The following is a 22,470-nucleotide window of genomic DNA, read 5'->3' as shown; positions in this document are numbered from 1 at the left end:
GACAATTCAAATAAAAAAAGAGGCAACTGTTTGTTCTTTCCTCGGAGTTCCCCTTGAAGGTCAGAATTATACCCGACCCCCCCCATATTATCCAGAAGGGGAGGTGCTCTGTAGTCCTGTCCTGGGGGGGCAACAATTCTCCACCATCAGGGCCACAGCTGGACTATCATGTGCCCAAAGAGTCAAGGCCAGCTACTTGCACCCCCCCCCGAAAAAAAGGCTACTTTACCCCTCCCCCGTACCCTCCTCCCCCTCAAATTTTCCACCCTAGCAAAAAGTCCTCTCCCCCCAAATCCCCCCTCCTAGCACAAACCCCCCCATTCCCCCCCAACAAATTCCCCCCCAAGCCCCCCTCCCAACACAAATCCCTCCAATCTCGTCTTCTAGCACAACCCCCCCCCCAGCACAATCCCTCCCCCTCAACAGAAATCCCCCCCCCCCAATCCCACTGCCCTAGTGCAGATTCCCCCTCTGTCCCTTCCAAACATAATTCCCTCCCCCATCCCCTCCCCCAACCCCTCCTCTATCACAAATCCCCCCCCTACTACACAACCCACCCCAATTCCCTCTCCCATCATAACCCCCCCAAATCCCCCCTCCCCCAAGTCCCTCCTCCCAACACAAATCCCCCCAATCTCTTCTAGCACAATCCCCCCCTAACAGAAATCCCCCCCCTGGGGGGGTCAATGTGTTGGGCTCAGTTCTCACAATTTACATTTCAGCCATTTCTGCATTGCGTTTTGCATCGTGTTTTTGCCGCGTTTTGCAACTTTTAATGCGTTCTTGAAACATTTCTGATGCATTTTTGCCATGTTTTTAATGTGTTTTTGATGCATTTTTGCCGCTTTTTTTTTTTTTGCAAAAATGCATAAAAAAACATAAAAAAAACTCCCTCCATGCTTTTCTGCAGCGTTTCCATTGAAGTCTAAAGAACCAAAAACACAACTTTTTTGCGTTCCATAAAAGTCCCCGCCCCTTTCCAAACAACGCCCCGGGGTGAAAACGCGGAGATGCGGTCCCGTAGGGAACGGAACGGTCTGTACGGGGTTTCTGCAAAACGCTGTGAATCGCGGGTTGAATAAAAAAGTAAAAAATAAACAAAAAACGCATCTCAGCGCATGTAGAAACGTAACGCAACGCAGAATTCTCGTGCGGAAGAAAAGAATTGGGAACGCCATGTCTGGTGTTTGTGTTGTATTTTCGGACGACTTCTGTACTGAATACATGAAAATCGTTCGATCCGATGTGGTACCAGAAAATGTCCGCGCTCGTCCCTTCGGATGTTGTCGCAGGAATTGTCGTGGTCGGCTCTCAAAAGCTGCGCACTAACGATCGATGATCGTTCCTCGTATGGAAATTTACGTACGATTTTCTGTGTGTACGCAGTTTTCTCCCCCCCCCCCAGAAGATTTACCCCCCCTTCCCCTCCAGAGAATTCCCTTCCCCCCCTCCGGAGGATTCCCTTCTCCCCCTCCAGAGGATTTCTCCCCCCCTCCAGAAGATTCACGCCCCCTCCCCTTACGGAGGTTCTCCCCCCCTCTAGAGGATTTACCCCCCTTCCCCCTCAAGAGGATTCCCCCCCTCCTCCAGAGGATTTCTCCCCCCCTCCAGAAGATTCACTCCCTCCAGAGGATTTAACCTCCCTCCCCCTCTGGATTTACCCCCTCCAGAGGATTTCTCCACCCTCCAGAGGATTTACCCCCCTCCAGAGGATTTCCCCCCCCCTCCAAAGATTCACCCCCCCTCCCCCTCTGGAGCTTCCCCCCCTCCAGAAGATTCACCCCCCCCTCCCCCTCCGGAGCTTCCCCCCCTCCAGAGGATTTAACCTCCCTCTCCCTCTGGATTTACCCCCTCCAGAGGATTCACCCCCCTCCTCCTCCGGAGGTTCCCCCCCCCTCCAGAACATTTAACCCCCCCTCCCCCTCCAGGGTTTCCCCCTCGAGAATTTCTCCCCCCCCTCCAGAGGATTTGCCCCCCTCCGGAGGATTTCTCCCCTCTCTGCCTCCAGACTGTGGGCGGGGTTTTAGGGTCATGTGACCACCATGATTCGCTGTCGCGGTGGTCACATGATCGGGAAAGGTCCCTATCGAAAGAGGAGATCGGGACCTTTCCGCCGGTGCCAAGGGGTTAATGACATCCCGCAACAGATCACAAAACGCCATGCGGGTGTGAACCCGGGCTCAGTGTTCTGATGAGGAAAGTTGCAGGGTCTGCATCCCTTTAGAAGTATTTCATGTGATACCAAAGGTTAAAAAAAAAAAAAAAAAAGAAACATGTCACACTTCCCGGCCCTGTAATGGTTTTGCACAGAGCAGCCCCCGATCCTCCTCTTCTCGGGCCCTGACCCCTCCCTCCAGCAGCAACTCTTGTGTGCTCGCTCCTGAGCCCACCAACCACTCCCTCCAATGGACAGGAGCCAATGTCCCAGCCAATGAGGAGAGAGAGAAGAGGAGGTAAGGGACCGCACAGGTAAGTAGAACACTTTATTTGAACCAAAAAACCAGCCCTTACTACCAGTTTAAGGTGCCCTCTCCTGCCTCGTCCCACCAACCGGTGACCACCATGTCCAGAGGTGGACTTTAATGGTGGCCATGTGAACCTGATGGCGTTTTGTTGCTCAACGGCATCTAAAAATGTAGATAGCAAATACTACCCCTCCCCCCCAAAAAAAAAAAAATCACAGGTTCAGGTGAAATTTGCCTTTTTGTGCCTCATCATCCACCCCAGTGTTTCCACCTGAAGGTCCGAAATTCCTCATCTACATTTGACTTGATATAGAACTATGTTCGATGTATTCCCCAGAAACAAATCAGGAAAAGCCCCGTGCCTGGAACCTCTTGTACAAATGTAAATATTTGAGCTTTATGACATCATCAGAGAGAGAGGGGCGTACCTGCCGGAACGTCTAGAGGGCCGCGATGCCGGAGAGTCACAAGGAGAACCAGGAGAACATGTTTTCTTGGTGGAATTTTCGATACCTGTGGATAAAAGGGAAACAGATGACATTCAGATTTGCTAAATTGTTACATTGTTTGCTGCCATCTCTATACACTGTATGGTCAAAAGGTACGTGACCTCCCCCCCCCCCACGAGGTTGGAGGAGCCCAATTGTCTCCAATGCCTTTGAATGAAGGGGTATTACCAGGACCCTTCACTGGAGAAACCTGAGTAAATGATGGAGGTCAGGTGTCCCCATTGAAGGGTCCTGGTGATCCTCCATCATACAAAGACATTGGAGACAATTGTGGTCTTCGAGCCTTGTGGTAGCAGTTTGGTGAAGACCCTTTTCTGTTCCCCATGACTGTCCCCCGTGTACAAAGCCAGCTCCATAAAGACATGGAGGACCAGTTTGGTGAAGACCCTTTTCTGTCCCCCCATGACTGTCCCCCGTGTACAAAGCCAGCTCCATAAAGACATGGAGGACCAGTTTGGTGTGGAGGAACTCCAGTGTTCTGTACAGAGCCCTGACCTCAACCCTTCTTTTGGAAGACCTTTGGTATAAGGTCTTCCCCTCCACCATCAGTACCTACATTTAACCCTATGGAACACCTCTGGCATGAGGTCTCCTCACCCCAAAGGTGCCCAAGTAGGTTTGAGGTCATGGAGGAACTCGAGAGTTCAGCACAGAGTCCCGACCTCAACCCTATGTTTCGAAGACCTTTGGAATCAGGTCTTCTCATCCAACATCAGGACCTACATTTAACCCCTCTGGCATGAGGTCTTCTCACCCCAAAGGTGCTCAAGTAGGTTTGAGGTCATGGAGGAACTTGAGAGTTCAGCACAGAGTCCCGACCTCAACCCTACGTTTGGAAGACCTTTGGAATCAGGTCTTCTCATCCAACATCAGGACCTACATTTAACCCCTCTGGCATGAGGTCTTCTCACCCCAAAGGTGCTCAAGTAGGTTTGAGGTCATGGAAGAACTCGAGAGTTCAGCACAGAGCCCCGACCTCAACCCTACGTTTGGAAGACCTTTGGAATCAGGTCTTCTCATCCAACATCAGGACCTGCCCTTAACCCTACAGAACCCCTCTGGGATGAGTTCTTCTCATCCCAAAGGTGATCAGTAGATGTAAGGTCATGGAGGAACTTGAGTGTCCTGGACAAAGCCCCGACCTCAACCGTACTGAACACCTTTGGGATGAATTGGAATGCCGATGGCGAGCCATGTCTTCTCATCCAACATCAGTACCTGACCTCACACAAGTTCTTACAGACACCCTCCAAAATCTTGTGGAAAGGTGCTCAAGTAGGTTTGAGGTCATGGAGGAACTCAAGAGTCCAGCACAGAGCCCCAACCTCAACCCTATGTTTGGAAGACCTTTGGAATCAGGTCTTCTCATCCAACATCAGGACCTGCCCTTAACCCTACAGAACAGAACCCCTCTGGGATGAGTTCTTCTCATCCCAAAGGTGTTCAGTAGATGTAAGGTCATGGAGGAACTTGAGTGTCCTGGACAAAGCCCCGACCTCAACCGTACTGAACACCTTTGGGATGAATTGGAATGCCGATGGCGAGCCATGTCTTCTCATCCAACATCAGTACCTGACCTCACACAAGTTCTTACAGACACCCTCCAAAATCTTGTGGAAAGTCTTCAAAGAAAAGTGGATGATGGTATAGTAACAAAGGAGCAACTCTATTAATGACCATGGTAGGGGGAGAGGGGCAACGTCAATTTAATGGCCATGGGGGGAGGTGAGAAATTCCATATTAATGGGTATGGGAGGGCCTCTCCATATTATTAGGAATGGGGCATGCAACAAGCTCAGATAGGTGTGGTGGTTGGGTGTCCACCAACATTTGACCATAGAGTATAGAATTTTAATACGGTATATTCTCGAGTATTCTTGCCTTTCTCAGCTTCTCTGTTGATCATACTGGGGCTCCTGTCTGGGTTCATTTTTGGATATTGGGTCACTCTTACTTTGCCTCTCAACGATCCCGTTTCTTCTCCACGTTGGGACAGAAACACTTGAAACTGATGATCGGTATTGCTGTTGGCTGGGAGCACCGACACACAACATTCGCCTAGAAACAGTTGAAATCAAATGAGACGACAAATACAAGTTGTTCGCCAACACACTATATTCCTGATCAAAGATTTGTGTATCCATAAGTCAAAACAAAACTCATACCAAAGGTTTCTCCACCATCCGTTGGTCGGATACTAAGAAGCAAATGTCCAGTAAATGTGTCTCCACCAACCAATGTTATCTGTGAGGAATACAAATCTTATGTAAGGTAAAACATACGGCTTCAGGTAGATGCACAATGAGGGCAAACGATTCTAGACACCTGACCACCAAACCCACATTGCTGTATATGGCCAGAAGTATGTAGTCACCAGTCCAAATGATGGAGTTCAGATGTCTCCAGTGAAGGCTCCTGGTACTCCATCATACAAAGACATTGTAGACAATTGTGCTCTCCCATCCTTGTGGTAACAGTTTGGTGAAGACCCTTATCTGTTCCCCCATGATTGTCCTCTGTGTACAAAGCCAGCTACATAAAGACATGGTTTGACCAGTTTGGTGTTGAGGAACTCGAGTGTCCTGCCCTGACCTCAACCCTACTTTTTGGAAGACTTTTGGTATAAGGTCTTCTCACCCAACATCAGTACCTGCCCTTACCCTATGGAACACCTTTGCTATGAGACCTGGCTCACAATCGGTGTTCCAATTCATTCCAAAGGTGCTCAGTAGCTTTGAGGTCATGGAGGAACTTTTGTGTCCTGCACAGTGCCCTGACCTCAACCCTACTTTTGGAATCTGGTCTTCTCATCCAACATCAGTACTTGCCCTCAATCCTACTGAACACTTTTGGGATCAAGTTTCCAATGGTGTTCAGTAATCTGAGGTCCTGGAGAAACTCAAGTGTCCTGCACACAGCCGTGACCTCAAACCTGCTGAACACCATTGGGATGAATTAGGAAGAAATAATTGCAAGCAAGCTCCATAAAGACATGGTTTGACCAGTTTGGTGTGGAGGAACTCGTGTCCCCTGACTTCAAACCTACTGAGCACCTCTGGGATGAACTGGAATGTCAATTGTTAGCCAGGCCATTTTTTTTTAGTGCCCAACGTTGGGCCTGATGTGTTGATACCAGGTTTTCTCATCCAACATCAGTACCTGACCTCAACCTGAATGCTCTTTTGGTGAATGGGCACAAATACCCACAGAGTGTCCTGCACAGAGCCCTGACGTCAACACTTCTGAACACCTTTTGGATGAGTCAGGGAGAGCTAATTGCAAGCAAGCTCCATAAAGACACGGTTTGACCAGTTTTCTGTGGAGGAACTTTTGTGTCCCATGACTTCAAACCTACTGAGCACCTTTGGGTTGAATTGGAATGCCAAGTGCAAGCCAGATCTTCTCATTCAACATCATGAGCTCTGACTTCAAACCTAATGAGCACCTTTGGAATGAACTGGAATGCCAATTGTTAGCTAGGCCATTTTTTTTTAATGCCCAACGTTGGGCCTGATGTGTTGATACCAGGTCTTCTCATCCGACAATAGTACCTGACCTCAACCTGAATGCTCTTTTGGTGAATGGGCACAAATACCCACAGTAGTGTCCTGCACAGAGCCCTGACGTTAGCACTTCTGAACACCTTTGGGATGAATCAGAGAGAGCTAATTGCAAGCAAGCTCCATTAAGACATGGCTTGACCAGTTTTCTGTGGAGGAACTTGTGTCCCATGACTTCAAACCTACTGAGCACCTTTGGGTTGAATTGGAATGCCAAGTGCAAGCCAGATCTTCTCATTCAACATCATGAACTCAGTTTGAATGCTCTTTTTGGCGAATGTGCACAAGCCGTAACCTCAATCCTACGGATCACTTTTGGGATGAATGGGAATGCCAATGGTGACCTAGGTCTTCTCATCCAACATCAGAACCCGACCTCACAAATGGGCACAAATTCCTACAGACGTGGAAAATCTTCCCAGATGGGTGGAGGATGTTGTGGCCAAGGGGAGCAAAAAGGCGGACAACTCCATTGTAAAGGTCATGTGGGGAGGGGGGGCAATGCCATATTAATGACCATGGTTTTGGGATGGGATGCCCAACAAGCTCCTATAGGTGTGGTGTTCAGGTGTCCACCAACATTTGCCCCTGTAGCGTATTATTCGCACTCTTTATTTCTCACCTCGGGTAAGTCCTGCTCTGACCATCCCAGCTTGACAAAGGCAGATCCCTCCGTACTGTGGGCACTATTCACATTACTCTGTAGACCATCTACAATATTCCAGGAAAGAGAAGAAAAGTAAGCGAGCAAATGAAAAGATACGAGGGGGGCCTTCGGTATTTTGAACGAGATCTTTGCAGCCCATAATTCCACTTCTACTCGGTATGATGTGCAAAAAAAACCACAGGAACAGGGGAGGTCAACAGGTTTGAACCCCACACCCAACCCTACCATATACTTCCCTTCGATACCTAGGAGCCAAAAGAAATGCCCTGTACTTCCAGGTATGGAGCGCGTGACTCATACCATGTGACACGGCTGGGCCAATCATCATTTTCATCATTGTCCATGGCCATGTCAAACTATGGCTCCAATCAGCAGAGTCATGAGCGTTTGCCGATTTGTAGGCTGTAGCTGTGACTGAAGGGTTGGTTGGACCTCTGCAGCAAGGCCTCTGCTTCCACACAGAGCATGGTGGTCCTTCCCTGCAGCATAGTGCGGGGCAAAGGATTTTCTTCTCTCGATGGGGCTGCTTTTCAGGAGACTGTGAATTTACGGGACTGATATACATATTTCCTCTGTAATTACCGCCATGGGAGCACTTGGAGGAGCTATGAGGACCGGCGATATATAACCAATCGCTAATAATAATCAATAAAGACCAGACTGGGGTTGTCACCCATCACTGGTCTATCCAAAAAAAAATGTCCTCTTTTTGGTCATCTAGGGCAGTGGTCTCCAAACTGCGATATGGGGGCCAGATGAGGCCCTTTGCCTCTCTTTGTCTGGCCCTTGGGCACTATTACATAGTCCACTGACACCAACAATGGGGCACTATTCCTCCCACAGACACCTATGAAAGGGCACTGTTCCTTCTACTGACACCAATAATGAGGCATAATTCTTTTCATTGATACCAACAATGGGGCACTATTCCTCCCACTGATACCAATGATGGGGCACTATTCCTCCCACTGATACCAATGATGGGGCACTATTCCTCCCACTGACACCAATGATGGGGCACTATTCCTCCCACTGATACCAATGATGGGGCACTATTCCTCCCACTGACACCAATGATGGGACACTATTCCTCCCACTGACACTAATGATGGGGCACTATTCCTCCCACTGACACCAATGATGGGGCACTATTCCTTCCACTAACACCAATGATGGGGCACTATTCCCCCCACTGACACCAATGATGGGGCACTATTCCTCCCACTGACACCAATGATGGGGCACTATTCCTCCCACTGATACCAATGCTGGGGCACTATTCCTCCCACTGACACCAATGAAGGGACACTATTCCTCCCACTGATACCAATGATGGGGCACTATTCCTCTCACTGACACCAATGATGGGACACTATTCCTCCCACTGACACCAATGACGGGGCACTATTCCTCCCACTGACACCAATGATGGGACACTATTCCTCCCACTGACACCAATGATGGGGCACTATTCCTCCCACTGACACCAATGATGGGGCACTATTCCCCCCACTGACACCAATGATGGGGCACTATTCCTCCCACTGACACCAATGATGGGACACTATTCCTCCCACTGACACCAATTTCTACTCCCATTGGCCAAAGCCCGGCCCCCCTAAACTCTCCAGGGCAGTAAACTAGCCCTTCGTTTTAAAAACTTTGGAGACCCCAGATCTAAAGTAAATTTAAAGGGTCATGTAGCCCGCCTCCTTCCCCCACCTTCTCCAGGCACAAAGGGGTCTGAACCCCGAATGGCCAGGACTGAGCAGGAACGGAACCTTCTTACCATTCAGGCACACAGACTTGAACTCTACACACGCTCTGGAGCGGCTCGGGGTTTTCACGATGGACTCGATGTGCAGAAATCTCAGCGTGTACCTGCAATCTGGGAACGAACACAGAACACAGAAATGAAGGGAGGAAACTAGAGGGGAGCGATTCACATGAATGGGGAACGATTCCCTCCGAGCCTCACCTCTCTGGGACATAAAATTCAGGCCGATCTCAAACGTGGCAAAAACCGGAGCGTGGTCGCTGCTCACAATCTCATCGGTGCAACCTACGAAGAGAAGGAAACAGATATAATCGATGTGCAAATGATCGAACATTCACCCGGCCTTCACGAACAATCCCCGTAATGTGTCCAGTAGGTGCATTTCCTTTGGCAATCAGCGCCATCTAATGGACGTAATGTGATATTTCCCAGAAATGTCTCCATCGGGAAAATACTACATTATGGCCACTGGATGGCGCTGTTGGCGATAGGAAATGCACAGGAGGACCAGTGGTACCCAGGGGCGGACTGACCATTTGGAAACTCAGGCTCTGCCCGAGGGCCCGGGGTCAGTGGGGGGCCCCATGAGATGCCCCTGGTACCTTTTTCACATGCTTTTTTGTGTTTGGGCAAGGACACAGGGGCCCCATGATCCCCTATTGCCCCATGAGTTGTGAGGTACCCTGGTGGTACCCCCTTATCCACGGCCCTATGTGTGGGGGCTCATGTGTGGGGCAGGCATGTTGGTTCTCACCGTATGAAGTGCATTTAACCTCAGTGTCCGGGTAACATGTCCATAGGATTCGATCGCTCCAGGATGGTGCAGCTAGACGAGTCTAGAAGAAAATGCAACATAAAGCAACTCTGAAGATAATGGAGGCCAAGCATCATATAATATAGATTTACATCGATCAAAACACACCCCTGACCATCACACCTATATGAAAATCCCATTCCAAAACCATGACCATTAAAATGCAGTTGCTCCCCTCCCCCCGTGGCCATTGTGAGGTCAGGTACTGATGTTGGATGAGAAGACCTGGCTCACGAATCAAGCCCCACATCAGGCACCCATAAAATCTGGGTTCCAATTCATCCCGAAGGTGTTCAGTAGGGTTGAGGTCGGGGCTCTGTGCAGGTTCCTCCAGGACCTCAAACCTACTGATCACCTTTGGGATGAGAAAACCTCATACTGAAGGTACATACAAAGCAGAGTTGAGGTCAGGGCTCTGTGCAAGATGCTCAAGTTCCACCAGGGCATCACACCTATTGAATAACTTTGGGATGAGAAAACCTCATACCAAAGTTGTTCCGTAGGGTTAGGAGCAGAAATTGATGTTGGGTGAGAAGACCTTATACCAAAGGTCTTCCAAAAGAAGGGTTGAGGTCAGGGCCCTGTGCAGAACACTCGAGTTGAGAAGACCTAAGGTCTTTCAAAAGTAGGGTTGAGGTCAGGGCTCTGTGCAGGATGCTCAGGTTTCTCCAGGATCTCAAACCTACTGATCACTTTTGTGATGAGAAAACCTCATACCAAAGGTATTCCATAGGGTTAGAGGCAGGTATGGATGTTGGGTGGGAAGACCTAAGGTCTTTCAAAAGTAGGTTTGAGGTCAGGGCTCTGTGCAGGATGCTCAGGTTCTTCCAGGGCATCATACCTACTGAATAACTTTGGGATGAGAAAACTTCATACCAAAGGTGTTCCATAGGGTTAGGGGCAGGTACTGATGTTGGGTGAGAAAGTCAAAGGTCTTTCAAAAGTAGGGTTGAGGTCAGGGCTCTGTGCAGGATGCTCAGGTTCCTCCAAGAACTCAAACCTACTGATCCCCTTTGGGATGAGAAAACCTCATACCAAAGGTGTTCCATAGGGTTAAAGGCAGGTACTGATGTTGGGTGAGAAGACCAAAGGTCTTTCAAAAGTAGGGTTGAGGTCAGGTCTCTGTGCAGGACGCTCAGATTCCTCCAGGGCCTAAAACCTACTGATCACCTTTGGAATGAGAAAACTGATGTTGGGTGAGAAGACCAAAAGTCTTTCAAAAGCAGGGTTGAGGTCAGGGCTCTGTGTTGGACACTTGAGTTCCTCCAAACCATAATTTTATGGAGCTGGCTTTGTAAATAAGGGACAGTCATGGTGGAACAGAAAAAAGTCTTCACCATACTATTACCACAAGGTTGAAAGACCTCAATTGTCTACAATGTCTTTGTACGATGAAACATTTACTGGGAACACCTGAACTCCATCAACTGGAGGGAGCACATCATTTTGGCCATAAATCCAGTAGTAGTTGGTCACATTCAACTGGACTTGTTCTGTAATGTAAGCTTTCGTAGCTTCTGCACAGTTCTAATGAGTGTCAGGAAGATACCCAAACAATCCTTTTCTTGGACAATCAACATCTGTCTATGAACAGGGTGGTTGGATGAAGGTGTTGGTGCTATCTGTGTGGGTATAAATGTTGAGGTGTCTTCCTGACACTCATTAGAACTGAAGAGGTATCTTGGAGGAGCTACAAAACATCTTCAACATTCCAGAACTAGTCCAGGTGAACGTGACCAACTACTACTATTTACATCAGCCATTCTCAACCAGGGTTCCTCAAGAGGTTTCTAGAGTTGTTGCTGACTGACCTCTCATCTGATGGTGCCTAGATAGTTCCGGGTCCAAAGCCTTTTGGCAGAGCCAGCAGCATGACACCAATGATCATTTTAGCTGTCTGAAAGGGTGGCACAAGCAGGGATTTCTTCCCTGACCATTAAAGTCAAAGCATTTTTCTCACTGACCCCCAATAACTTAGGTCTCAAGGAAGCAATGCCAAAATGAATAATTATTTCAAGGGTTCCTGCGGAGTAAAGGATGGTTTACACCACAACCAGGATGAACGAGAACCCTCACGAACACGAGTGGTCACAACAGAGCTAGTAGTTGGTCACATTCAGCTGACCAACCCCAACATTTATACCCACACAGATAGCACCAACACCTTCGTCCAACCACCATGGGATGTCAGAAGACAGATGTTGATGGTCCAAGAAAAGGGTTGTTTGGGTATCTTCCTGACACTCCTCAGAGCTGTGCAGAAGCTAATGACTGTCAGAAGGCAACCCCAAAATTTATACCCACACAGATAGCACCCATACCTTCGTCCAACCACCATGGGATACCAGAAGACAGATGTTGATGGTCCAAGAAAAGGGTTGTTTGGGTATCTTCCTGACATTCCTCAGAACTGTGCAGAAGCTAATGACTGCCAGAAGTCACCCCAACATTTATACCCACACAGATAGCACCCATACCTTCGTCCAACCACCATGGGATGTCCAAGATGGTCCAAGAAAAGGGTTGTTTGAGTATCTTCCTGACATTCCTCAGAACTGTGCAGAAGCTAATGACTGTCAGAAGGCAACCCCAACATTTATACCCACACAGATAGCACCCATACCTTCGTCCAACCACCATGGGATGCCAGAAGACAGATGTTGATGGTCCAAGAAAAGGGTTGTTTGGGTATCTTCCTGACACTCCTCAGAACTGTGCAGAAGCTAATGACTGTCAGAAGGACATATGGGGTATCTTCCTGACATTCATTAAACCTGAAGAAGTGGATTGGAGAAGCTACAAATTGTCTGACAGATGGTGGCCAACTACTACAAGATATACCATGACTGGGATCAACGAGACCTTCAAAGACCTTGAAGTTTGTATGACAAGACAGACATGGACAACGTTCTCTGAACACGATGTACAAATGGATCTCACTCCGCCGGTCTTGGCCTTTTGCAGATCGTATCATTTTTCTCACTGACCCCCAATAACTTAGGTCTCAAGGAAACAATGCCAAAATGAATCATTATTTCAAGGGTTCCTGCGGAGTAAAGGACGGTTTACACCATGACCAGGATGAACGAGAACCCTCACGAACATGAGTGGCCACAACAGAGCTAGTAGTAGTTGGTCACATTCTGCTGGACTTGTCCTGGAATGATGAAGATGTTTTGTAGCTCCTCCAAGATACCTCTTCAGTTCTAATGAGTGTCAGGAAGTCACCCCAACATTTATACCCACACAGATAGCACCAACACCTTCGTCCAACCACCATGGGATGCCAGAAGACAGATATTGATGGTCCAAGTAAAGGGTTGTTTGGGTATCTTCCTGACACTCCTCAGAGCTGTGCAGAAGCTAATGACTGTCAGAAGGACATATGGGGTATCTTCCCGACATTCCTTAAAACGTGGATTGGAGAAGCTACAAAACGTCTGATGGATGGTGACCAACTTCTACTGGGATCAACGAGACCTTCAAAGACCTTGAAGTTTGTATGACAAGACAACGTTCTCTGAACACGATGTATGAATGGATCTCACTCCTCCAGTCTTGGCCTTTTGCAGATCGTATGTGCGAGAACCTCTTTCGTAGCGGCACGTTGGAGGAAAGGTGATTGGCTCCTCTTCTGTAAATAAAGATCCACAGTGAAAACACACATCGATACGTTGTAACACGAACATTTACTAAAACGTGACTTCCGTGGCGTACGCAGGATATGGAAAATACGCGGGGAGTCAGGAGGGCACAGTATAAGGGGGGGCAGGAGGGCGCAGTATAAGGGGGGGCAGGAGGGCACAGTATAAGGGGGGGCAGGAGGGCGCAGTATAAGGGGGGGCAGGAGGGCGCAGAATGGGGGGAGGCAGGATGGTGCAGTATAAGGGGAGGCAGGAGGGCGCAGTATAAGGGGGGGCAGGAGGGCACAGTACGGGGGGAGTCAGGAGGGCACAGTACAGGGGGAGTCAGGAGGGCACAGTACGGGGGGAGGTAAGAGGGTGCAGTACGGGGGGAGGCAAGAGGGTGCAGATTGGGGGGAGGCAGGAGGGCACAGTACAGGGGGGAGTCAGGAGGGCACAGTACGGGGGGAGGCAAGAGGGTGCAGAATGGGGGGAGGCAGGAGGGTGCAGTACGGGGGGAGGCAGGAGGGTGCAGTATGGGGGGGGTCAGGAGGATTTAAGATGCCCCCCCATGTGTTTCTGATGTACAGAGAACGGCATGCCAAAGCGCAGCACACAGCACACAGTACACAGCATGCTGGGAAATGCTGACCGACTTACTGAATCCCAGGAAGACTTTCTTCTTCTCCCTCTCCTGGTTCAGCTGATCGACAGGAAGGAGAAGCTGCTGCTGCCCGCTGTACACGCACTGCAGAATGTCCTGTGTGGGGGGGGAGGGGAGGGATCAATCAACGGATTTCTGGCAGGATCAGCAGATCATTTTTTTAGCGCCTGCAGCACTTTGAACCTCTACATGGCGAGCGCGCCCTAACGCCCACCCGCGTCCCGCGCAATCGTGTCCGCAGTGCGCCAATGTTCTGCGCTCCGAGCACGCTCGCTGCACGCTGAGCTCTCCTGATTGGGCGAGGTTCACACCTTTTCAGTCTGCGTTTCATCCCTTTCTGCACGGCGTTTTGCGTTGCGTTTTGCGATTTTGCACTCGTGTTTTTGATTGAAATTTTGCAGTACAAAAAAAAAAAGGACGACCTTATACACAGAGGCTTCACATGCACTTGCGTTTTTGATGCGTTTTACGTTTTTTCTTGTTGCTAGGCAAATTAAAAACACGAAATGCAGCAAAAACGTGGCAAAAACGCATTAATAACGCACGACATGCTTTCCATTGAAGTCTATAGGCCGGGTTCACACTGATGCCGAGCAGCACATCGCATGGGAACCGCACAGCATTCCTGGGAAATCACATGCAAATTCTGTGCGGTGCGATCGGAGCTTTGTATGGCTCAAATCGCACCAAATCTGCAACAGAAAGATGCAGGACCCTTTTTTTGGTCGGCACCAGAATCGGATCGGATGGAATTCACACTGGTAATCGAATCGCAATCATGTCACACATCGCACCGCGTTTTGTGAAATGATTTCGGGGTGTTGTTATCTGAACATACACACCCGCAGCGGTTCGCATGAACGGGGTGCGATTCTGATGCTGTGCGGAATTCGCACAGAAAATGCTACAAATTCTCACAGGAAACAGCAAATTTGTACAGAAAACGCAGCAAATTCATACAGAAAATGCAGCAAATTCGCACAGAAAACGCAGCAAATTCGCACAAAAAACGCAGTAAATTCACACAGAAAACGTTGCAAATTCGCACAGAAAACGCAGCAAATTCACACAGAAAACGCAGCAAATTTGCACAGAAAATGTTGCAAATTCTCGCTGAAAATACAGCAAATTTGCACAAAAAACACATCAAATTTGCGCAGAAAATGCAGAAATCTGCACAGAAAATGCAGCAAATTTGCACAGAAAACACAGCAAATTCACACAGAAAATGTTGCAAATTCTCACAGAAAACACAGCAAATTCACACCAAAAACGCAGCAAATTCTCACAGAAAACACAGCAAATTCACACCAAAAACGCAGCAAATTCGCACAGAAAACGCAGCAAATTCGCACAAAAATCGCGGCAAATTCGCACAAAAAACGCAGCAAATTCACACAGAAAACGCAGCAAATTCGCACAGAAAACAGCAAATTCGCACAGAAAACGTTGCAAATTCTCGCTGAAAATACAGCAAATTTGCACAAAAAACACAGCAAATTTGCACAGAAAACGCAGAAATCTGCACAGAAAATGCAGCAAATTTGCACAGAAAATGTTGCAAATTCTCACAGAAAACACAGCAAATTCACACCAAAAACGCAGCAAATTCTCACAGAAAACACAGCAAATTCACACCAAAAACGCAGCAAATTCTCACAGAAAACACAGCAAATTCACACCAAAAACGCAGCAAATTCGCATAGAAAACGCAGCAAATTTGCACAGAAAACGTTGCAAATTCGCACAGAAAACGCAGCAAATTCGCGCCAAAAACGCAGCAAATTCACACCAAAAACGCAGCAAATTCGCACAGACCTGAGATTTCAGGTGAGATTTTTTTATGCGATTTCAGGTAAGATTTGCAAATTGAAATCGTACCTGAAATCGCATCTAATGAATGTGAACTGTCAGTGTGAGATTTGCTGCGGAGCAATTTCTAAAGTCCTCTTCGTGTGACTTTTTCTGCGTTTTTTTGCGATTTCACAGACGTAGAATAGAAATGGAGTCACGCGGTGCCCGCTTGCTCCCGAGCTGTGTGTCTATGGAGTCCCGCGGTGTCCGCTCGCTCCCGAGCTGTGTGTCTATGGAGCCACGCGGTGTCCGCTCGCTCCCGAGCTGTGTGTCTATGGAGTCACGCGGTGTCCGCTCGCTCCCGAGCTGTGTGTCTATGGAGTCACGCGGTGTCCGCTCGCTCCCGAGCTGTGTGTCTATGGAGTCACGCGGTGTGTGCTCGCTCCTGAGCTGTGTGTCTATGGAGTCACGCGGTGTGTGCTCGCTCCCGAGCTGTGTGTCTATGGATTCACGCGGTGTCCGCTCGCTCCCGAGCTGTGTGTCTATGGAGTCACGCGGTGTCCGCTCGCTCCCGAGCTGTGTGTCTATGGAGTCACGCGGTGTCCGCTCGCTCCCGAGCTGTGTGTCTATGGAGTCATGCGGTGTGTGCTCGCTCCCGAGCTGTGTGTCTATGGAGTCACGCGGTGTGTGCTCGCTCCCGAGCTGTGTGTCTGTGGCCCCGCACAGGAATCGTCGGCTCCTACCTGCACCGGCATCTCCAGCTTGTAGTTCAAGTCTCCCGCCCAGAACAGGTAGGAGAGTCGCAGAGGGAGCTGGAAACCGCGCAACGCCTCGTCTCCAAGGAGCAGCCCTCGCAGGATCTCCCCGAAACTCTGATTCCTCCTGAAAAGAGACGACCAGTGAGAACAGCGCCGCCCCCAGGACTGAACGGAACTACAGTGAGCCCTATGATCCGTCCCAGAGATCACATGGTACAGGGCCATTCACAGCAGCCTTGTACCATGTGACAAGCTGTGACCAATCACAGCTCACTCAGTATTTCTCAGTGGCTGCAGGAATGAGAAGTGATTGCTTTTACAGCATGACAGGGTAAAAAAAAACAAAAATCCTGATCATCCCCCACAAGTGGTACAGTGTCATTATCGTGGGTGGCGGTATGTAAAAAAAAAAATACATACATGAATAAAAAATTTTACATAAAAAAAAAATGTAATTTAAAAAATTGTTTAAAATTATATATTTTTTCTATATAATGATTTGGGTTAATTTTTTTTTTTTTACTAGATTAATAGATTTTTCTTTTGGCCTAGATTAATGAAAAAAGATTATTTATTTGCAAAATTTTACAAAACAAATTTTGTTTTTTAAATTTTAGGTCTTTTTTTTCAATTAGATAATAAAAAATTTTTAAAAACCCACAAATAGTACAGTGTCAGTATGGTGAAAGTGTACTGCTAGGGTGGCAGTATGTAAAAAAAATAAAATAAAAAATGTTACATAGTAAAAATGTAATTTAAAAAAATTGTTTAAAATTATATATTTTTTTCTATATAATGATTTTTTTTTTTTTACTAAAAAAGGTAGAAGAATAGATTTTTGCCTAGATTTATGAAGAAAGATTATTTATTTGCAAAATTTTACAAAACAAATTTTGTTTTTTAAATTTTAGGTCTTTTTTTCATTTAGATAATAAAAAAATTTAAAAAACCCACAAGTAGTACAGTGTCAGTATGCTGAAAGTGTACTGCTAGGGTGGCAGTATGTAAAAAAATATTAAAAAAAAAATGTTACATAGTAAAAATGTAATTTTGAAAAATTGGTTATTTTTTTTTTCTAAAAAAGGTAGAAGAATAGATTTTTGCCTAGATTTATGAAGAAAGATTATTTATTAGCAAAATTTTACAAAAACAATGTTTTCCTTTTCAAAATTTTTGGTCGCTTTTTCATTTATACAACAAAAAATAAAAAACCCACAACTGGTACAGTGTCAGTACATACTACACTAGGGTGGTGGTATGTAAAAAAATAAATGCATACATGAATAAAAAATGTTAAATACAATAAAAAATTGTTTAAAATGATATATTTTTCTATATAATGATTTTGAATATTTTTTTTACCAAAAAATGTAGCAGAATAGATTTTGTCCTAGATTTATGAAGAAAGATTATTTGCAAAATTTTACAACGAAAAATAGTTTTTTTCAAAATTTTTGGGTTTTTTTTATTTTTATAACAAAAAATAAAAAAAACCTACAAAAGTGGGTACCTAAAATACCTAAATCAATAAATGTCACATAAAATAAAAATGTAATTTAAAAAATTGTTTAAAACTATTTTTTTTTTTTATATACTGATTTGGGTTTTTTTTTCCACCAAAAAAGGTAGCAGAATAGATTTTGGCCGAGATCTATGAAGACAAATTATTTGCAAAATTTTACAAAAAAAAATTTTTTAAGAAAAATTTTGGTCTTTTTTTCATTTATTTAAAATAAATTAAAAAAAATACAACTAGTACAATGTCAGTATGGTGACACGGTACTGTTAGGGTGGTGGTATATAAAAAAAATAAATACATATGAATAAAACATTTTACATAAAATAAAAAATTGTTTAAAATGATATATTTTTCTATATAGGTATTTGGGTTATTTTTTTTTTACCAAAAAATGTAGTAGAATAGATGTTGGCCTAGATTTATGAAGAAAGATTATTTGCAAAATTTTACAAAACAAAAATTTAAAAAAAATTTCAAAATTTTCAGTCTTTTATGTAACAAAAAATAAAAAACCCACAAGTAGTAAAAAAATACATAAATCAATTAATGTCACATAAAATAAAAATGTAATTTAAAAATTAGTTTAAAATTACATATTTTTTCTATATACTGATTTGGGTTCTTTTATCCTACCAAAAAAGGTAGCAGAATCGATTTTGGCCTAGATCTATGAAGAAAGATTATTTGCCAAATTTTACAAAAAAATATTTTTTAAAGAAAAATTTCGGTCTTTTTTTCAAAAATAAATGAAAAAAAAACCACAACTAATACAGTGTCAGCATGGTAACACTGCACTGTTAGGGTGGTGGTATGTAAAAAAATAAATACATAAATAAAAAATTATTTTCAAAATTTTCTGTCTTTTTTCATTTATATAACAAAAAATAAAAAAACTCCAAGTAGTATAGTGTCACCTAGGGTGTTAGTATGTAAAAAAATAAATCAATAAATGTTACATAAAATAAAAATGTAATTTAAAAAATTGTTTAAAATTATATATTTTTTCTGTATACTGATTTGGATTTTTTTTTCTACCAAAAAAGTAGCAGAATCGATTTTGGCCTAGATTTATGAAGAAAGATTATTTACAAAATTTTACGAAAAAAAATATTTTTTTTTCACAATTTTCGTTCTCTTTTTTCTTTTTATTTCCTCTCTGATGCCCCCCTCACCACCTGCCCCCTGGACCCTGTCCCCTCACAACTCCTACGACCCCCCCTCCCCCTCCATCCCACGCTCCCTCACCCACATCTTTAATCTCTCCCTCTCCTCCGGCACTTTCCCCTCCCCCCTGAAACATGCACACATCACCCCCATACTTAAGAAGCCCTCCCTGGACCCCAATGACCCGAACAACCTCAGACCCTTCTCCCTGCTCTATTCACATCCAAACTCCTCGAGCGCCTCGTCTACACCCGCCTGAGCGCCCACCTCAACGACAACAACCTCCTCGATCCCCTACAGTCCGGCTTCCGTCCCCTACACTCCACCGAAACCGCCCTACACCCCACCGAAACTGCCCTACACCCCACCGAAACCCCCCTACACTCCACCGAAACCGCCCTACACCCCACCGAAACCGCCCTACACCCCACCGAAACCGCCCTACACTCCACCGAAACCGCCCTACACTCCACCAAAACCGCCCTACACCCCACCGAAACCGCCCTACACCCCACCGAAACCGCCCTACACTCCACCGAAACTGCCTTACTTAAACTCTCCAACGACCTTCTAACCACCAAAGCTAATGGCCACCATTCAGTGCTCCTACTCCTTGACCTCTCTGCGGCCTTCCACACAGTCCACCACCCCCTCCTCCTCAAAAAACTACACTCCCTCGGCCTCAGAGATTCTGCTCTCTCCTGGCTCTCATCCTACCTGTCACAATGCTCCTTCAGCGTTACCTATAACGCTACCACCTCCCCCTCACTCCCCCTCTCTGTTGGGGTCCCTCAAGACTCTGTCCTCGGGCCCCTTCTCTTCTCCATCTACACCTCCTCCCTTGGCCAACTCATACACTCTCACGGCTTCAACTACCACCTCTATGCCGACGACACACAAATCTATCTCTCAACCCCCCACCTCACCCCCTCGGTCTCTGCCCCCCACCTCACCCCCTCAGTCTCCGCCCGAATCACACACCTACTGAGCGACATATCAGACTGGATGTCACTCCACTTCCTTAAACTGAACCTCTCCAAAACCGAGTTTCTTGTCTTCCCCCCCCCCAGCCCGGACACACCCCCCATTGACTTCTCCATCACATCCAACAACGCCACCATCAAACCCGCCCCGCAGGCCAGAGTACTTGGTGTCATTCTGGACTCCAACCTATCCTTCCAGCCCCAAGTCCAATCTTTAACAAACTCATGCAGACTCCGCCTCCGCAACATGCAGACTCCGCCTCCGCAACATCACCAAAATCCGCACGTTCCTAACCCCAGAAACCACTAAACAGCTCATCCACTCCCTCATCATATCACGACTCGACTACTGCAACTCCCTCCTCACTGGCCTGCCTCGCCACAGGCTATCCCCGCTTCAGTCCATCCTGAATACGGCTGCCAGACTCATTCACCTTTCCAACCGCTCCATCTCCGCCACCCCCCTCTGCCAATCCCTCCACTGGCCTCCACTCAGTGTCCTCCACCCCCCTCTGCCAATCCCTCCACTGGCCTCCACTCAGTGCCCTCCACCCCCCCTCTGCCAATCCCTCCACTGGCCTCCACTCAGTGTCCTCCATTCCTCTCTGCCAATCCCTCCACTGGCCTCCACTCAGTGCCCTCCACCCCCCCTCTGCCAATCCCTCCACTGGCCTCCACTCAGTGTCCTCCACCCCCCTCTGCCAATCCCTCCACTGGCCTCCAACCAGTCCTCCACCCCCCTCTGCCAATCCCTCCACTGGCCTCCACTCAGTGCCCTCCACCCCCCTCTGCCAATCCCTCCACTGGCCTCCACTCAGTGTCCTCCACCCCCCTCTGCCAATCCCTCCACTGGCCTCCACTCAGTGTCCTCCACCCCCCTCTGCCAATCCCTCCACTGGCCTCCACTCAGTGTCCTCCACCCCCCTCTGCCAATCCCTCCACTGGCCTCCACTCAGTGTCCTCCACCCCCCTCTGCCAATTCCTCCACTGGCTTCCGATTGCGCAACGGATCAAATTCAAAATCCTAACACTGACGTACAAAGCCGTCCACCATACTGCCCCGAACTACATCACTGACCTAATATCCAAGTACCACCCAACACGCACACTCCGCTCCTCACAAGACCTCCTTCTCTCTAGTTCCCTGGTCTCCTCCTCCCATGCCCGCCTCCAGGACTTCTCCAGGGTGTCACCCATCCTCTGGAACTCCCTGCCCCAACCCATCAGATTATCACCTACTCTCCTCTCCTTTAGGCGCACCCTGAAAACCCATCTCTTCAGGGAAGCCTACCCCACCCCCTGCTAACTTGCCGACCTCCTCCACTCTTCCTACCACTCCATCCCCCACAGCTATCTCCTCCTGTGCCACCATCCCCTCCCTCCTAGATTGTAAGCTCCAAGGATCAGGGCCCTCGATCCCCTCATGTATCACATTGTATTGGTATTGTTCTGTCACATGTTCTGTCCCCCTCTGTAATGTACAGCGCTGAGCGAATTATTGGCGCTCTATAAATACTGTATAATAATAATAATAATAATAATAATAATAATAAATCTGTATAATAATAATAATTTATATTAAAAAAAATAAAAAAAACCCAGAAGTAGTAAAAAAAAACCCATAAATCAATAAATGTCACATAAAATAAAAATGTAATTTAAAAAATTGTTTAAAATTATATTTTTTCAATATACTGATTTGGGTTATTTTTCTACCAAAAAAGGTAGCAGAATAGATTTTGTCCTAGATTTATGAAGAAAGATTATTTGCCAAATTTTACAAAAAACATATTTTTTTAAGAAAAATGTTGGTCTTTTTTTCATTTATGTAACAAAAAATAAAAAACCCCACAAGTAGTACAATGTCAGTATGGTGACGCTGTACTGCTAGGGTGTTAGTATGTAAAAAAAAAAATCAATAAATGTTACATAAAATAAAAATGTAATTTAATAATTTTTTTAAATTATATATTTTTCCTATATACTGATTCGGGTTATTTTTTTTTACCAACAAAGGTAGCAGAATAGATTTTGGCCTAGATTTATGATGAAAAATGATTTATTTGCAAAATAAAAAAACAAAAAATTTTTTTTCAAAATGTTTGGTCTTTTCTTCATTTATATAACAAAAAATAAAAAACCCCCACAAGTAGTATAGTGTCAGCATAGTCAA

At 46.3% G+C, this 22,470-nt stretch overlaps 1 protein-coding gene across 1 annotated transcript in view; it reads right to left on the bottom strand.

Annotated features, from left to right (window-relative positions):
* Positions 1-22,470, bottom strand: part of LOC149432887 (phosphatidylinositol 3,4,5-trisphosphate 5-phosphatase 2B-like) — a 53,158-nt gene that overhangs the window by 727 nt on the left and 29,961 nt on the right. The window contains exons 12-21 of the mRNA XM_089664830.1: positions 16,617-16,755; positions 14,076-14,175; positions 13,341-13,426; positions 9,733-9,814; positions 9,180-9,263; positions 8,991-9,089; positions 7,157-7,245; positions 5,140-5,218; positions 4,810-5,032; positions 818-844 (exon numbers count right to left, since the gene is read on the bottom strand). Coding sequence (XP_089520956.1) covers positions 818-844; positions 4,810-5,032; positions 5,140-5,218; positions 7,157-7,245; positions 8,991-9,089; positions 9,180-9,263; positions 9,733-9,814; positions 13,341-13,426; positions 14,076-14,175; positions 16,617-16,755 — 1,008 coding nt within the window. The remainder of the gene's footprint in view (positions 1-817; positions 845-4,809; positions 5,033-5,139; positions 5,219-7,156; positions 7,246-8,990; positions 9,090-9,179; positions 9,264-9,732; positions 9,815-13,340; positions 13,427-14,075; positions 14,176-16,616; positions 16,756-22,470) is intronic.

This window comes from Staurois parvus, unplaced genomic scaffold, assembly GCF_062004578.1.
Source record: "Staurois parvus isolate SC_StPar_1 unplaced genomic scaffold, SC_StPar_1.0 ptg002062l, whole genome shotgun sequence".
Lineage (NCBI taxonomy): Eukaryota > Metazoa > Chordata > Amphibia > Anura > Ranidae > Staurois > Staurois parvus.
The sequence above is the reverse complement of the archived record's forward strand: the minus strand, read 5'-3'. Positions and strand labels throughout refer to the sequence as shown.